The sequence below is a fragment of the Schistocerca cancellata genome, chromosome 11, assembly GCF_023864275.1.
Source record: "Schistocerca cancellata isolate TAMUIC-IGC-003103 chromosome 11, iqSchCanc2.1, whole genome shotgun sequence".
NCBI classification, from domain to species: Eukaryota; Metazoa; Arthropoda; class Insecta; order Orthoptera; family Acrididae; genus Schistocerca; species Schistocerca cancellata.
This window is the reverse complement of record NC_064636.1, coordinates 116,590,661-116,607,231: the sequence shown is the minus strand read 5'-3', so window position 1 is coordinate 116,607,231 and position 16,571 is coordinate 116,590,661. Positions and strand designations below refer to the sequence as shown.

Below are 16,571 nucleotides of genomic sequence, written 5' to 3'. Positions count from 1 at the left end.
GTTTAGTCTTAAATTTTTGGCTTGGTGTTATGTCTGAAAATGGGCGACGTACTGTGCAGCAGGTGAGCAGAGCAAATCGTGACAGTGAACGATGTCATAACACTGATTGCAAATAACATCTTTCTGGATAGCTAAATTCACTTAATTTACGGAAACAATGGTAACTGGGAAACCTGTGGTCCTGACTCGAAAACTGTATACAGGTACCACACGAGGAAACAAAGTTATCACCTCCAGGAGAAACGACGCTAATACGCTACCGTCATCTCCATCCTAGACAATGGCTCCAGTTTGTCGAGGAAGGAAGTCCACAAGCCATATTTCTCCCAATAAACAATGGCTGAGCAGCGATGAGGGGTGAACCAAAAATAGGGAGATGTCGGAAAAATATGGGCAGTGGGGTAGGTCACGGCCACGGACTTTTTATTTTGTGCTATTGCTGCAGTGTTTCAGTCTGTTCTCAACATACAGCTGTCAGCGCGCGTGTGGTTTCAGTCTGGCCTGTGGTGGAAACTCCAGGGAAAGACAGTGAAGGGCCGCCCGTGATACATTTTCGGGTATTCGACATTCTCTTGTTGGCTTTTTTCCAGTTTGACTTCTTTCTAACTTAGCCAATATATGCCAAGTTCAAGTAATTCAGACTTTCTAACATTTTAAAATGAACAAACAAATGGTGACTTAGATTATTTAGTGTAAGAGCCGGCCGGAGTGCCGAGCGGTTGTAGGCGCTACAGTCTGGAACCGCGCGACCGCTACGGTCGCAGGTTCGAATCCTGCCTCGGGCATGGATGTGTGTAATGTCCTTAGGTTAGTTAGGTTTAAGTAGTTCTAAGTTCTAGGGGACTCATGACCTCAGCAGTTAAGTCCCATAGAGCTCAGAGCCATTTGAACCGTTTCATTTTTAGTGTGAGAGACAAAACCCATGTATACGAGATCAGCCTTCAAAACTATTTTTGGACAAGTATCTAAAAAGGCTCGCTAATAGGGGTTTGTGAACATTATTATAATAAATTTCAAACGTTCTAATGGCCTGTTATGTAGTTAATAGTTCTGGTCCATTGGGCCCGTAATTGGTCACTGCAAGCCATGATACCTACAGTGAATTAGCTGCAATCAGTTGTGTTTTAGGCGTTTATTATTCCGTGGTACCATTTCAAGAGGCAGGGCATCCGATTTTCAGATGTTTAATTTTGTTTAAGTGACATCAAAATTGTATCTTTACTAACAGCGCTACAGAATTTTGCGACGGATATTTTTAAGATAGCAATAGTAAAATACCGTAAGTAAAGAAACTTCATTCACGACGTGTGAGTAAACGTAAACGTCTGAAAGTAGCGTAGACCCAAAATAAATGTGCTCCCTAAAACGCGTGTTTTGAGACGCACTTTGTTGGTGTGGCGTATCGGAAAACTGGTGTCATTCATATCAGTGCTTTACGCCACGAACAGTGTCATGGGCAATACAGTTTTGATTTTACGAGCGCTACTGTCACGTCACGGGACGAGCCTGCCCGTGAGCTTCAGTAAGTATGTGAATAGCGTCCACGAGTCACCAAAGATTACCCACGTCTGTTACAGTGCGTAGACACTGGAAGTTGGAAGCGAGAGGGCAATGGAAACATCCCTCTACTAGTGGACATTTGGTGCCTTGACCGTGCCGTGCCTTGACATATGGTGCCATGTCACGGTCAATTTGTCAGGACAGTGAGTTAGTCTTGGAAATAACAGGCGAAAAGATTACTTTACATAGATTGTCAGGAGGTGTTGATTTTTGAGATGGAGTTCACAGGACTGTGACTTGTAAGTGTGTGGTAAGCTGCCCAGTGCTCACTTGAGTTTGTGGGTGTTGTTGTAATTAGTTGTTGCATGTCTGTCGTAGTCAAGGCCTCTTTTTCCATCAAGGATGTTGCGACCGTGTCTTCATAGTTGCCAATGATGTGTTGTGTGTGTCCTAGTCTTGGATGCAGAAGAAGAGAGATTACTGCTTCATTTCTATGTGTTTGTATGCGTGGGTGGGGGATAGTGGCAGCTTCAGTCAAGCCTTCTTGCAGGAAGAAAGTGGTACTGGAAATCTTAGTGATGTGGAGGGTCGCTAGGTTGCTCCCAATTTGGGTATAGATAACCTCCCTGAAGGCATACCAGATTTTGTCGTCGTGTTATTGAATTATCGCAGGTAAGTTATTGTGGAGTGGGTGTCGTAGTGGGGAGTGTGGGTCAGGATTTATGGTTGGACTGAATCGTGATCATTTCAAACTGGGACAAGGACTTCTGCCGTTTATGAGGAGGATGAGAGAGGAGTTACTTTGGGCTAGGTGTGTCAAGGAAGCAGACTAGGTCTCCTTAAATTCAGCATGTCCACTGCTATGTACACACACATCAGCAACAATCTTATGGGTGGAAAAGTATTGGTCAATGGGACCAAGGAAATTACATTGGATAGGACAGCTTGTACAAATATAGATAGTTGCACAATTGACTAATAGGATGCTGAAATATATCCTCAGGATGAAGTGTTCAGCAGCACAACTGAACACAGTATGTACACAAAAGGTATCCAGTTGCTACTCCGTATCTCACTACTATGTGGCAATTATGGTTCGATACTCCATATCTGGCATGGCTACTGTGTGTGGGCTATTGGTTCAATGCAGATTGTAGGAAAACACAGAGGTCAGGTAAAAAAAAATGGGCAAGTTGTCTGTGGGACTATTTTGAAATAGTTGTTAAGTAAATGATAATATACTACTGTGACGAAATTTGGATTAAGAAAAGTGGGATATGGAAGTAGCTAGGCCTAAATGAGATTGTTTAAATGTTGAAAGCATACTTGGGTGTAGGTGTAGGTAGCAGTTACATCGAGATGGAATAAACATAGAGCAGCTAGGGACAATGTGTGTAGGGTGTAAGTACTGCTGAGACACCGTTTGGATTCATAAACGTTGATAGACGTAACTAAGATTAATTTGAAGCCATATTGCTGAGGTCGATAAAATATCAAACACAGAATTATTTGTAGTAGTAGGTAGTGGTTATACAGGTATGGAGCACAGACTGGACAGCTGGGGAGAACTAGTGTAGGGTATGGGGATGCTAGAAAAGCGGCATGCTTTGGAAGGCCATGATAACAAATCTGACTATATCTCCGTAAGTTAAGACATTCTTGGTGAAGATGATGAGATTTACAGTGATGGCAGGTTGATGGGTTTTTACACTGGTTCGTGTGATTCTCACTGTACTCAAAATAGTGGAGGCAATTGATTTCATGGAGTTTTGATTTGGATGGATTGGAGTGCTTGAAGTATATGTAGACTCTTTTTCTGACTAGTTGATCAATTTTGCTAGAGGATTCTGAGAAAAGGCTAAATTAGTAGGACCATAATTGTAGCCAATGAGGATGAAACTTCGAGTTTGTAAGTTGAGGTAGGAGTTGATTTTCTGCATCATCTCCTCGACCACGATCTCAAGGTTGACATTCTTGACTGTGATGGTAAGTGTTGGTTAGCCATGTGGAACATATTTTTGTTTGTGGAGAGGAGGGGATAGATGTGATGAATGCATGGGAACCAAATGTAGGAGGACTGCAAAGCAGGTGCGTGTACCCATGGAGATCGAGGGATTTGATAATCACAACACCTTTCCTAGGTATGATTTACAGTATTTATGAGTTTGGGGAATATCTTAAAATTTCCTGTGATAGACTTTCGGCTTCTTATACATCTCTTTTGGGACAGCATCAAGGTGTTTTGCTCTGGAAGGTGAACTGAAAAGTGGAAGTAGGTAGAAGATGGTGGTTTCATGTCCATGAATTTTGTGAATTCTTTTGTGAGTTCGTTGTCTTTCTTGGGCTGTAGAGTGAGTCAGTATCTTCTCTGTATCGTTTGTGTAGTTTTACGAGTGCATGGATGGGGATTTTTCCAATAGGAGGTGGCTCTACTTGTGTTTTGGTAGGGAAGTTGGCAGGAGTTTATAGCAGCAGTATCAGTGCCGTGGCGGTGTATATGACTGGAACTTCGGTCACTGGTAAATCGTGGTGGTGATGAGGCTGATCACCATGCTGGGGGTGTCTATGGTTTTGGTGATAGAGCTGGCGACGTCACTAGTGATGGAAGGACAGTGAAGGTGATGGTGGAGGTGATGGCGCTGGTGCATTTGGCGGCGGTAATGTTGGTTTCAAAATTGAAGTTTGTTGTGGGCGGCATAACACTGGAGAAGACGGGAAAGGATAGGAGACTGTTGGTGAAGGACCACTAGGTGACTGCAGATGAAGGAGCTGACGTGGTGACACACGTTACTGGGGTTATTGTTGGTTGGATCTCAAAGTGAAGTCGAAGGCCAGTGGTGTATCAAGGGCCACACAGCGGCAATAGCAGCAGTGGAGCTTTGATATCATTCCTCTGGTTCACAGAGCACTTTTTTGGATGTATCTGCTACAGTTATTGTATCATCATTTATTGCAGGTCATCGAAAAATTCCACCGGTACACTTAATTCCTACAGTCGCCTAACATCCGTAGTAACGGCTCCAGCACTATTAGCTAAACTAGGGGCTGCACACACACTCATGGGGACATCCTTTCCACTCACATTGACGACGCTTATCTGTCTTACCAGTAGTCTCCCAAGCACGCGTGCAGAGCCTCTGGAAACTCCAGTCCACTGTGGCGAGTGCAGAAAGGTGGCCACCCTCATCAATCGCCATTTCATTTGATTTCATCATATAGTGCATAAAAGCTTATGCTGCTGCACACGAACAAGCATTTAGTAATGTCTATCTCATCAAACGACGGAGGGTCACAGAGGATAAGAAAGGAGATGCGAGCAGGAGGCTTGTCACCCTGCACCAGTCAGAGAGTATGGTGATTCACACTGAGACGCTTGGCATCGAAACCATTACTTCGGTTGTTAATATTGACTGATTAAATGTTTATATGTGACTCCAACTAAGCTATTGGCATTATCCACACCGACAGCTTCATAACGATGTTTTCAGTGACCCCAAAATGAAGCAAACATTTTAATTAGAATTTCACTGCGATTGTCAGTCATCAGACGACTAAACCAACCAGCCAGAAACATACCCTGTGCGCTCAGGAGCAAAAAATTGAAGATAGCTTCACAGTTAGTCGTCGACTAGTACTGAGACTTAGAACATGCACTCGCTGCGAGTGAATACTTTATATTATTCAAATGAAGCTGAAGTATGAGTCAGCCTCAAGAAACGTTTACTAGACAGCAGGTGACTAAGTTGCTGGAGAGGCACCACGTAGGTCTATATGCAGAGGACTGATTACGTTTTCTCGTAAAAGTGATTTAGTGAGTTAAATGTGCCGCGGGAAACGTATATGTGTGAATTGGCGTGTGCGAGTTCGAATTATGATTAAAGTCTTGTGCAGATAATTTTATGAATTTGAAATGGTACTCGATATTTGATGACTAGATTCCGTGAACTTACATTCAAGGTTTACCTTTAGACTGGCTCTAAAGTCTGTTCTCTCCTTGGTTTTTCTATTAAAAGACAAGGTGGCATCGCATTATTTCGAGAATTTCTTTAAGGTTACGTTGAGATCTTTTCGCTTGCCATTCCGTTATTTAAGGGGAGTTAGAACGGATTTTTTTTCACACTTTCGTATTTTTATATCAATATAAAATTTGCAATATATAAACTCACATGGTAAGTATTTTTTTAATATAATCTAAGCCGGTTGAAAACGTTAAAATTTTTACATGCATTGCTTCAAGATCTAGTAAAATTTGTAATTTCTTATATAGAAGGCTGTGGATTTATGTCTTATGAAGGTCATGGCAGAATAAGATGGGTACCAGGTTGAGGAAGTTGAAACACAGTTTGAGAGACAAAAAACTTTAAATGGTAAAACCATAGGAGGCAGGATGAGAGACAGAATGATTGCTTAACTACAGCAGTATTATGGGATGGCCATCAGAGATAATACTAAGGATTTGTTGAAAATAAAGCGGGCATTATCGGTTACATTCTTCGACAGACTGTCCACTTAAGAGAAACCACTACATCACTTTTTCCCTCCTGCGCCTGATTTATGGTGCTATTACCGCAATGCCCAGTACTCAAACAGTTCATACAGCCTTAAACATTCCATCCCAGCAGCAGTCATGGACATCATAAAACCTGTTTACAGAGACCTGGCAAATCCTGAATTACTGAACAATTGTCTGCATGGTCAGACTCAACAGAGTAGTTTAATAATCTTATTATGGTGCAGGGTGCCTCTGAGTGACTAAAAACAAAAAAAAGCATGTGTTAAGTGAGTTACAGTCTTTTGAAACTTTAGAAGCCGTTCCTGAAAGTTTACATTTCCTGTTGCATTGTTCTCTAAAAGTCAGAAACTATTTCGAGCAGAGTATTCAAATACTGAACTAAAAGAAGAACATCAAGATATCTATAATTAAAATTATTTAGGATAACGTACAAAAAAAGTACCCAAAATTTTAACTGTGTAGATAAAAAATTGTATTTCCGAAAGCAGTGGCAGAAATGCAACTACTGTAGTTCAGTAGACTCAGAACATACAGATTAATTCCCTGTAAAAGTTTCATGTCAGTGGGTACAGTGGTTTGTGTAATACAGGGAAACCAAGTCGCTAAATTTAACATTGTCAGGATAGGGCATTCCAACTCCTCGTAAATCGGTTGTGTGTTTACACAGAATCACGAGTTTAGGATTGTAGGAATACCAGTTGGAACGTTGAAAGAACTTTGCAAGACGCGAGGTAAGCAAACCTCGTAAATGGTGCATCTGTGGACTTTCAGGTGTGCTGGAGTTCCAATGACGATCTTTAAATACTTTACGTAATCAAATCGTACTCTCATGAACTGCTGCATTAGTAACAGTGGACGGGAGAAACGGAACAATTTGACGTTAGGCTACATTCACGTTCATCAATTAAACGTCACCTTGCTTTCAGCTGTCGTCCCAGTCTTGATAAATAGCATTATTGGAACTGTTCCATCAGTTAATCCAGAGAACAACCTACTGGCAGATCAAAACTGAGTATTGGAGTGGGACTGGAATCGAAACTGCACTGGCACCCTACTGCAAAACTCGGCAGACGTTCTCCTGCACAATGCCGGACTAAAACTCTTCGAAGAAAAAATACTCAGGAGGAATGGCGTAGCCACAAGTTGAGTTATTGTTTCCTCAATGAATTTTCACTGTGTACGGAGTGCGAGCTGATTTTAACCTTCAAGGCAGTCTAAAACTGTAAGTTGGACCGGAACTCTATTCCAGAACTTCTGTCCAGCACACAGTTTTAAGCTAACAGGAAGTTTCAAATTAGCGTATACTCTGTACAAAATCCATTCAGCAAACAATCCTGCAGACTGTAGTTCTTTGCAGTATCCTTCCTTCTAAGGGTGCCATTCTTGCAAGTTTGTCAGCGGAGCTTCTGTTAACTTTGCAATACAGAAGACGTGGTGCTGGCAGAAGTAAAGCTGTGACGATGGGCTGCGATTCGTGACTGTATATCTCAAGCTGTCTCATCTTTCAAGTCATAATTTAATTACACATAAAGTTAACACAGATTTGTACAAATCACCTTCAGGTACAACAACTTTAAAGAAATTACTTTCATCATTAACATAAATATCACATGTTCACTTTCTTGCAATATAAGCAAAATTCTTTGTTTTAAGATATATGTTCTTTGGCTATTGATGCATTCTCCAGTTGTATGATTTACTTTAGTTCAATCCACATATCAACACAGAACAGATAAAATGCTCTCTCTCTCTCTCTCTCTCTCTCTCTCTATATATATATATATATATATATATATATATATATATATATTGTAAAACTCCACAGTTATTATCCTGCTCAATGCCGGACTAATACTCATTGAAGCATTGAAGAAAAAATACTGCCGAGAAATGGCTTAGCCACAAGTCGAGTTATTACACACACACACACACACACACACATATTTATATACAGGGTGTCCCAGCTATCTTGTCCGCCCAAAATATCTCTGGAACAATAACAGCTATTGGAAAACGACATTCACCGGTATCAATGTAGGGCTGGGACCCATGAATGTACATATTTGGAAACATTCTAAAACGAAAGCATATGTGTTTTTTAACACAAACTTATGTTTTTTTAAATGGACCTCCTATATTTTTTCTTCAGCAATCCATAGCATGACAAAGCACATACACAATGGCATTGATTGCATCGCAATATTCCCATTACATTCCGAGATATTGAGACGCGAAGTTGACGCTTGAAACACCCGACATGCGCTGCTAGCGCACGTCCTGAGGCTCAGGCGTGAACCCCATGCTGCCCGTAATCGCGATGTGATTGACATGCGTAATCACACTTCCATACTTATCAAGAGGTCCGAAACGAATAATACGGTCTGCTGCCATCCTGCTGCGATTACGGGCAGCATGGGGTTCACGCCTGAGCCTCAGGACGTGCGCTAGCAGCTCATGTCGGGTGTTTCAAGCGTCAACTTCGCGTCTCAATATCTCGGGATATTATGGGAATATTGCGATGCAATCAACGCCATTGTGTATGTGCTTTGTCATGCTATGGATTGCTGAAGAAAAAATATAGGAAGTCCATTTAAAAAAGATGAGTTTGTGTTAAAAACACATATCCTTTCGTTTTAGAACGTTTCCAAATATGTACATTCATGGGCCCCAGCCCTATATTGATACTGGTGAAAGACTTTTCCAATAGCTATTATTGTTCCAGAGATATTTTGGGTGGACAAGATAGCTGGGACACCCTATATATATATATATATATATATATATATATATATATATATATATATATATATATATAATGTTCGGTACAAGGTGTATGGGTATACTTGTACTGTCATTTTTTCATTTCTTGCTTTATGTAAGCAATTCGAAGGATGTGTTAATAATGATAAAGCTTTCGCTCAGAATTTTTAATTCATTACAATTAAGATTTTTAGTTAAAAAGGGCAAGAATCTGGGTTCGAGTCCCGGTCTGACACATAGTTTTCATATGGCATGAAGTTTCAAATCAGCATACTCTTTGGCGCTGAGTGAATATTCATCCCTGATAATGTTCCATTCATACATACACTGTACATGATTTGCCACGTTATTCGTTTCTGACTTCTAATCTCAGGGGTTGATTGTTGCAGGCAGCCGCTGTTGAATGACGGCCTGCTGTCCTACCACGAGCACTACCTCTCCTTCCGTGGCGACTTCAGTGCGCAGTGTGAGGAGCTGCAGCCAGAGGCATACCAGGTGTTCGGTCTGGCCGACGCACTCTACTCCTTCTATCACAGCTACTGGTTCAACAGACTGCGGTACTTCACTTCAAAGTTGACAGTTGTTACCGACATTAACGGTAAGTTCAGTATTAAGACTTATTCACTATGTGTACAATATATGCACTGATGACTGTCGATATATTGTTAGTCTATGAATGAGGTTCCAAAATCTGTCTGGATATCCAATCTTAGATCTTCCGTGATTTTCAATGCAACGCAAGATAATTGCTGGTGTTTCTTTCATCGTCTGGTTTCCGACTGGTTGGTAGCTCTCCATGTGAGCTACATACTTCACTTAGAAGTGTTATTGGCTCCTGCAGTACACATTGTAAAAAAAAACTATTCATACAAAATGTTGGAGAGTTCAGAGGAGATAAAAAGAAACATATTTCATGTGACAAAAATGTCATAGGATCATCGTTTCACCAAAATAATAATACTAATAGTAATAATAATAGAAACAACAATACCAGTTATAATTTCCAGATGTATACTCGATATATCAATTTATTTGGCTTCCTCAGCGCTCAAGGGATAACCAATGTAACTGCACAACACCCAATAAATCGTTGTATTCACTATACAGTAACTCACACAAATGCAGGCAGGGTTGGTAAACGGCGATAATATTAAATAACATTCTCAAATAACACGGATTTTAGTTTACCATAAATAAAGTTTGCTAATTCTTTTTGTTACCGAACTATCACAGTTAATATATTGTTCAGAGCTGTGCACCTTGTTAGTAACTACTAAGCACTTCCGGCAGACTACCAAATTATTACAAGTGCAATAAGATTCGTGTAAAATTACCTGCCAACAGTAATGGAAGACCAGCTCTTGCTCTTATAGGATAAACTGCCACAATGAATAACCAGCATAAATACTACATCTACATCTCTGCAAATCACACTTAATTGTCTGGCAAGTGCAATCACTTGTTAACTTGCGTAAAATTAGTACAATTCCACCTCACACGAACTCACGAAAATATTCTGTTTTCGGCACTGTCATATGATGTTCTCCCAAGTCCCCAGAATCGTTCTTTCAAGAATCTCAAACACTTTTAAGGTCGCACCTCACATACAGCTCAATGATATCCGCATCTGCTCCCTTTCAAGATTCCAAACCAAAGGCTACAGGCCAAGATGGCTGCCAGAAACTTATGCAGTCTGTCTTTCATTTTGTAAATACTCAGAGAAGTAATAAACATATATAATTAATAAGTATCGAAATCTTCTCAGTTTTCGGATTACGTCTTTACATCTTTGCTGACGTTTTAAATTTTGCTATAGTTACTTTTTATTGGTGCAGCAGTTCTGCTATGATAATTTGATGTTGAAAAATTATTAACATGTTGAATAGATACGTCAGTATAGTTTACACTACTGACCATTAAAATTGCTAAACCAAGAAGAAATGCAGATGATAAACGGGTATTCATTGGACAAATATATTATAATTGAATTAAATGAGATTACATTTTCACACAATTTGGGTGCATGGATCCTGAGAGATCAGTACCCATAACAACCACCCCTGGCCGAAATAACGACCTTGATACGCCTGGGCATTGAGTCAAACGGAACTTGGATGGCGTGTGCAGGTACAGATGCCCATGCAACTTCAACACGTTACCACAGTTCATCAAGAGTAGTGACTGGCGTATTGTGACGAGCCAGGTCCTCTGCCACCATTGACCAGACGCTTTCAATTGGTGAGAGATTTGAAGATGTGCTGGGCAGGGCAGCAGTCGAACATGTTCTGTATACAGAAAGATCCGTACAGGACCTGCATCATGCGGTCGTGCATTATCCTGCTGAAATGTAGGGTTTCGCAGGGATCTAATGAAGGGTTGAGCCAGGTGTCGTAACACATCTGGAATGCAACGTCCACTGTTCAAAGTGCTGTCAATGCGAACAAGAGGTGACCGAGACGTGTAACCAATGGCACCCCATACCATCATGCCAGGAGATGCGGCAGTAAGGCGATATCCAATACACGCTTCCAATGTGCGTTCACCGTGATGTCGGCAAACACGGATCCGACCATCATGATGCTGTAAACAGAACCTGGATTCATCCGAAATATATGACGTTGTGCCATTCGTGTACCCAGGTTCGTAGTTGAGTACGCCATCGCAGGCGCTCCTGTCTGTGATGCAGCGTCAAGGGTAACCACAGCCACGGTCTCCGAGCTGATAGTCCACGTTGCTGCAAACGTCGTCGAACTGTTCGTGCAGATGGTTGTTGTCCTGCAAACGTCCGCATCTGTTGACTCAGGGATCGAGACGGTGCTGCACGATCCGTTGCAGCCGTTCGGATAAGATGCGTGTCATCTCGACTGCTAGTGATACGAGGCCGTTGGGATCCAGCATGGCGTTCCGTATTACCCTCCTGAACCCACTGATTCCATATTCTGCTTAGATCTCGTCCGATGCGAGCAGCAATGTCGCGATACGATAAACCGCAATCGCGATAGGCTACTATCCGACCTTTATCAAAGTCGGAAAAGTGATGGTACGCATTTCTCCTCCTTACACGAGGCATCAGAAAAACGTTTCATCAGGCAACGCCGGTCAAATGCTATTTCTGTACGAGGAATCGGTTGGAATCATGTAATCATGTTGTAGATGTCGCCACCGGCGCCTACCTTTTGTGAATGCTCTGGAAAGCTAATCATTTGCATATCACAGCATCTTCTTCCCGTCGGTTAAATTTCGCGTCTGCAGCACGTCATCTTCGTGGTGTAGCAGTTTTAATGGCCAGTAGTGTATTATATTGCTGCTACTTTTACGTATTTATTATTTATTACGTGTGAAAATATGCCTTCTGAACCTTGGAAACCACATTGTGGCTCATAATCCAATGTGTAAAAACGTGGTATCAGTATGTTCTCATAGAGAACCCAAGCTTTATCCGTTGTGAGAGAGTTTATAAAGGTTGGTCTGATAATTAATAAATTCAAAACTGCTGGTCTGATGAAGAGCTAGAATCACATAAACTTCTCCCTACTGTCTGTTGGTTTGTTCAAGAGTCTCTTGTTTCCTCCATGTGTGGCTTGCCCCTCCATGAACTTGTCCGCCAGCTGAGCATGCTGGTCATTTCCAGACATTATAAGGAATTGTCAGTTTATCTACTGCATTCCTGCAACTGTGGACACACTGAGTGATTGAAGCCTGTGCGCCATCTCCTGGCAAACAGCGTGACCAGGGCGCGCACTGCCACCGAGTCCAGCCAGCAGCCAACGTCCCCCTCCCTCCCCCGTTAGCTGTCAGTATACAGGGTGCAAGCAGTCATGGCTGTCTTTAAAGATTCTGGCGTTTAACCGCATATGGCTGTTAGTAATAGAGCTGACTGTCTCTGAGCCCACTCTACATTGTTGCCAGATCTGTTTATACACATGAGCATCCTTCTCCAGTCACTCCCTTTACCCTTCAGAGTTGCTAGATTTATCACCTGTATGAAGCAAATAACCTACCTGTCCTCTTATCTGGTATTCATTTACAATCCACTATCACACTACCCCTTATACTTAGAATTATTTTAATTGCTATTTTGTATGATCCCAAAATGTCTCCTGGCTGCTCAGACATTTCGACATTACAGTGGATTATTGATATAACATTCATCTACCACTTCAGTGTTAATGTGTAATTATAGCTATTAAAAAAGTAAGAAGCTTGTTTCTGCATAACTGGGGTGTTAAAATGCTTCGATCTGAACCTACTGAAAAAATCATCTGCGAACTATGAAGTCACTATCAGCCTGACTTAGAGGAGTATGACATTGTAAGGTTGTTGGATATTACAGATATTAAAAAATCCTTGTATTAAATTTTTCTACAGGTATGTAAACATGTTAAAGAGTGCGCACACACACGAACAAGATATTGTATCATTACACTGCTATTCTATGTTTAATAAGTTCCACACCAGCAATGATACGAAATAAGACTGGCATGCAATGGGATAGGGATGACTACATCATTATCTATAAACAAACAAAATGTGGCAAACCCTCTTCCATGTACCAATCACACCACTATGCCTGCAGCTGTCATGTCATTGGACGTGTGCTGCGTGGGCATCACTTCACATGGGTCAGGCCAACAACCACCGGTATGACTGTCTTGGAAAGAAATGTACACAGCCCATTACTTCTTGATGTTTAAAAGGTGTGAAGTTATTTCAATATCGCTGCTGCTAGCAGCACTGCGGGAGAGAGGTATCTACACTACTGGCCATTAAAATCGCTACACCACGAAGATGACGTGCTACAGACGCGAAATTTAATCGACAGGAAGAAGATGCTGTGATATGCAAATGATTAGCTTTTCAGAGCATTCACGCAAGGTTGGCGCCGGTGGCGACACATACAACGTGCTGACATGAGGACAGTTTCCAACCGATTTCTCGTACACAAACACAAATTGACCGGGCATCCCTGGTGAAACGTTGTGATGCCTCGTGTAAGGAGGAGAAATGCGTACCATCACGTTTCCGACTTTGATAAAGGTCGGATTGTAGCCGATAGCGATTGCGGTTTATCGTATCACGACATTGTTGCTCGCGTTGTTCGAGATCCAATGACTGTTAGCAGAATATGGAACCGTGGGTTCAAGAGGCTAATTCGGAACGCCGTGCTGGATCCCAACGGCCTCGTATCACTAGCAGTCGAGATGACTGGCATCTTATCCGCACGGCTGTAACGGATCGTGCAGCCACGTCTCGATCCCTGAGTCAACAGATGGGGACGTTTGCAAGACAACAACCATCTGCCCGAACAGTTCGACGACGTTTGCACCAGCACGGACTATCAGCTCGGAGACTGTGGCTGCGGTTACCCTTGCCGCTGCATCATAGACAGGAGCGCCTGCGATGGTGTACTCAACGAGGAACCTGGGTGCACGAATGGCAAAACGTCATATTTTCGGATCAATCCAGGTTCTGATTACAGTATCATGATGGTCGCATCCGTGTTTGGCGACATCGCGGTGAACGCACATTGGAAGCATGTATTCGTTATCGCCATACTGGCGTATCACCCGGCTTGATGGTATGGGGTTCCATTGGTTACACGTGTTGGTCACCTCTTGCTCACATTGACGGCACACTGAACAGTGGACGTTATATTTCAGATGTGTTACGACCCGTGGCTCTACCCTTCATTCGATCCGTGCGAAGCCCTACATTTCAGCAGAATAATGCACGACCTGACGTTGCAGGTCCTGTACGGACCTTTCTGGATACAGAAAATGTTGGACTCCTGCCCTGGCCAGCACATTCTCCAGATCTCTCACCAACTGAAAACGTCTGGTCAATGGTGCCCGAGCAACTGGCTTGTCACAACTGGTCATTCACTACTCTTGATGAACTCTGGTCTCGTGTTGAAGCTGCATGGGCAGCTGCACCTGTACACGCCATCCAAGCTCTTTTTGACTCAATGCCCAGGCATATCAAGGGCGTTATTACGGCCAGAAGTGGTAGTTCTGGGTACTGATTTCTCAGGACCTATGCACCCAAATTGCGTGAAAATGTAACCACATGTCGGTTCTAGTATAAAATATTTGTCCAATTATTACCCATTTATCATCTGCATTTCTTCTTTTAGGAGCAATTTTAACTGCCAGTAGTGTACTCTAGTACCAGTAGGCACACGTGCATAAACAACTATTTAGCATCTGTACAAACTCTTCAAAGGGGAAAAGGTAGCCCACTGTTCTTTTCTACCAAGTCAACCACCACAGTGAGCATCTGCCGTTCCAATGTAACGTATAATGCATTACAAAATCTATTCTACAAATGCACAGGTGCGAATTTGCTTCCATCTCAGTGATCTTCAATCAAAATTCTCTGCCCGCATCTCGTGGTCGTGCGGTAGCGTTCTCGCTTCCCACGCCCGTGTTCCCGGGTTCGATTCCCGGCGGGGTCAGGGATTTTCTCTGCCTCGTGATGGCTGGGTGTTGTGTGCTGTCCTTAGGTTAGTTAGGTTTAAGTAGTTCTAAGTTCTAGGGGACTGATGACCATAGATGTTAAGTCCCATAGTGCTCAGAGCCATTTGAACCATTTTTTTTTTCAAAATTCTCTATATATGATGTGAACAAATGCATGTGGACACCTGCTAGTGGAAATTAATACTGGGTGTGCCTACCTGTCGAATCATTCATGTTCAACATAAGAAAATCATTAAAGGTAGTGAAAAAGATCTACGATATTAAGAAACTCATTACTTATACATGTTGGTCTTATGACCATTTGTCTCTTACACAGGTCAGAGTCAGACTTGTTCAGACACAAGTGTATGCTGTCGTACCTTTATGGCATATCTCATGTACTGTGTGTTTCAGTAAGGTCAGGAAAAAATTTAACACGACGTAGAGGATGCTCCACACAACAATTTGAGGTAGAGAACCTGGGACTGGAGAAGCCAGATTAAAGACATAATAGGAATAAAATCACATTTCTATGTGCTTTTTGATTGACATTAGCTACAGTTAACCACAAGTATCTTCTTTGACACACTGCAAGTACCATTTGTACTGTACCTTAAAAAGTGGACTGAAACTGACGGCCATCAGTCTCAATGCGAGAATGACATTGGCGAACATGACTCTGACACACACTCCCATACAAGTGACAGTCAAAGGGATTCAGGTCACGTGACTTCGCAGGCCATAGAATAGGACCTCCTCTGCCAATCCAGCGACCGGAAAATACAGCATTGATATGGTTGTGGACATCCACACTGAAGTGAGGCAGTGTACCATCATGTATGCACATCCTCTCACGAACAGCCGAGGATACAACAACTCGGGTAGAACTCCCTGCATGAACGTCAAATACAGGTGCGATGTCGGCCCAGATATTCACATACATTATGGTGTGACTCAACTACAGCATGAGGGTTTTGCTCATTCTACACATGACCCTGTTATTCGAAATACCACCACGCTGAAGTGAGGTCTGGTCAGTAAACAACAGAATTTGCAGAAAATTTGGTCGACAAATCCAGTGTCGGAGCAGCCACTGACACAGTGTGACCTTTGGTACAAGGTCGGCCACAAGCATTGGATGCACCCATTGTGGATGATATGGGTGTCACTGTCGTTCGTGCAGTACTCGCCACACGCTAGTACGTGCAGCGCCCATTCCACGTGTATTACGACGAGCACTTGTATTGGGGTCCACTGCAACACATTCCAGCACCTCCTCTTCAAAATCGGGTGTGCGAATGGTCCTAATGTTGCCAGGTCCCTCGTCTTTCTTTCCAATGAAC

The 16,571-nt window shown here is 42.4% G+C and overlaps 1 protein-coding gene across 1 annotated transcript in view; it reads left to right on the top strand.

Moving 5' to 3' along the window:
* The window catches only part of LOC126108297 (uncharacterized), an 85,929-nt gene that overhangs the window by 31,737 nt on the left and 37,621 nt on the right, over positions 1-16,571 (top strand). The window contains exon 4 of the mRNA XM_049913519.1: positions 9,163-9,371. Within this exon, the coding sequence (XP_049769476.1) occupies positions 9,163-9,371 (209 nt within the window). The remainder of the gene's footprint in view (positions 1-9,162; positions 9,372-16,571) is intronic.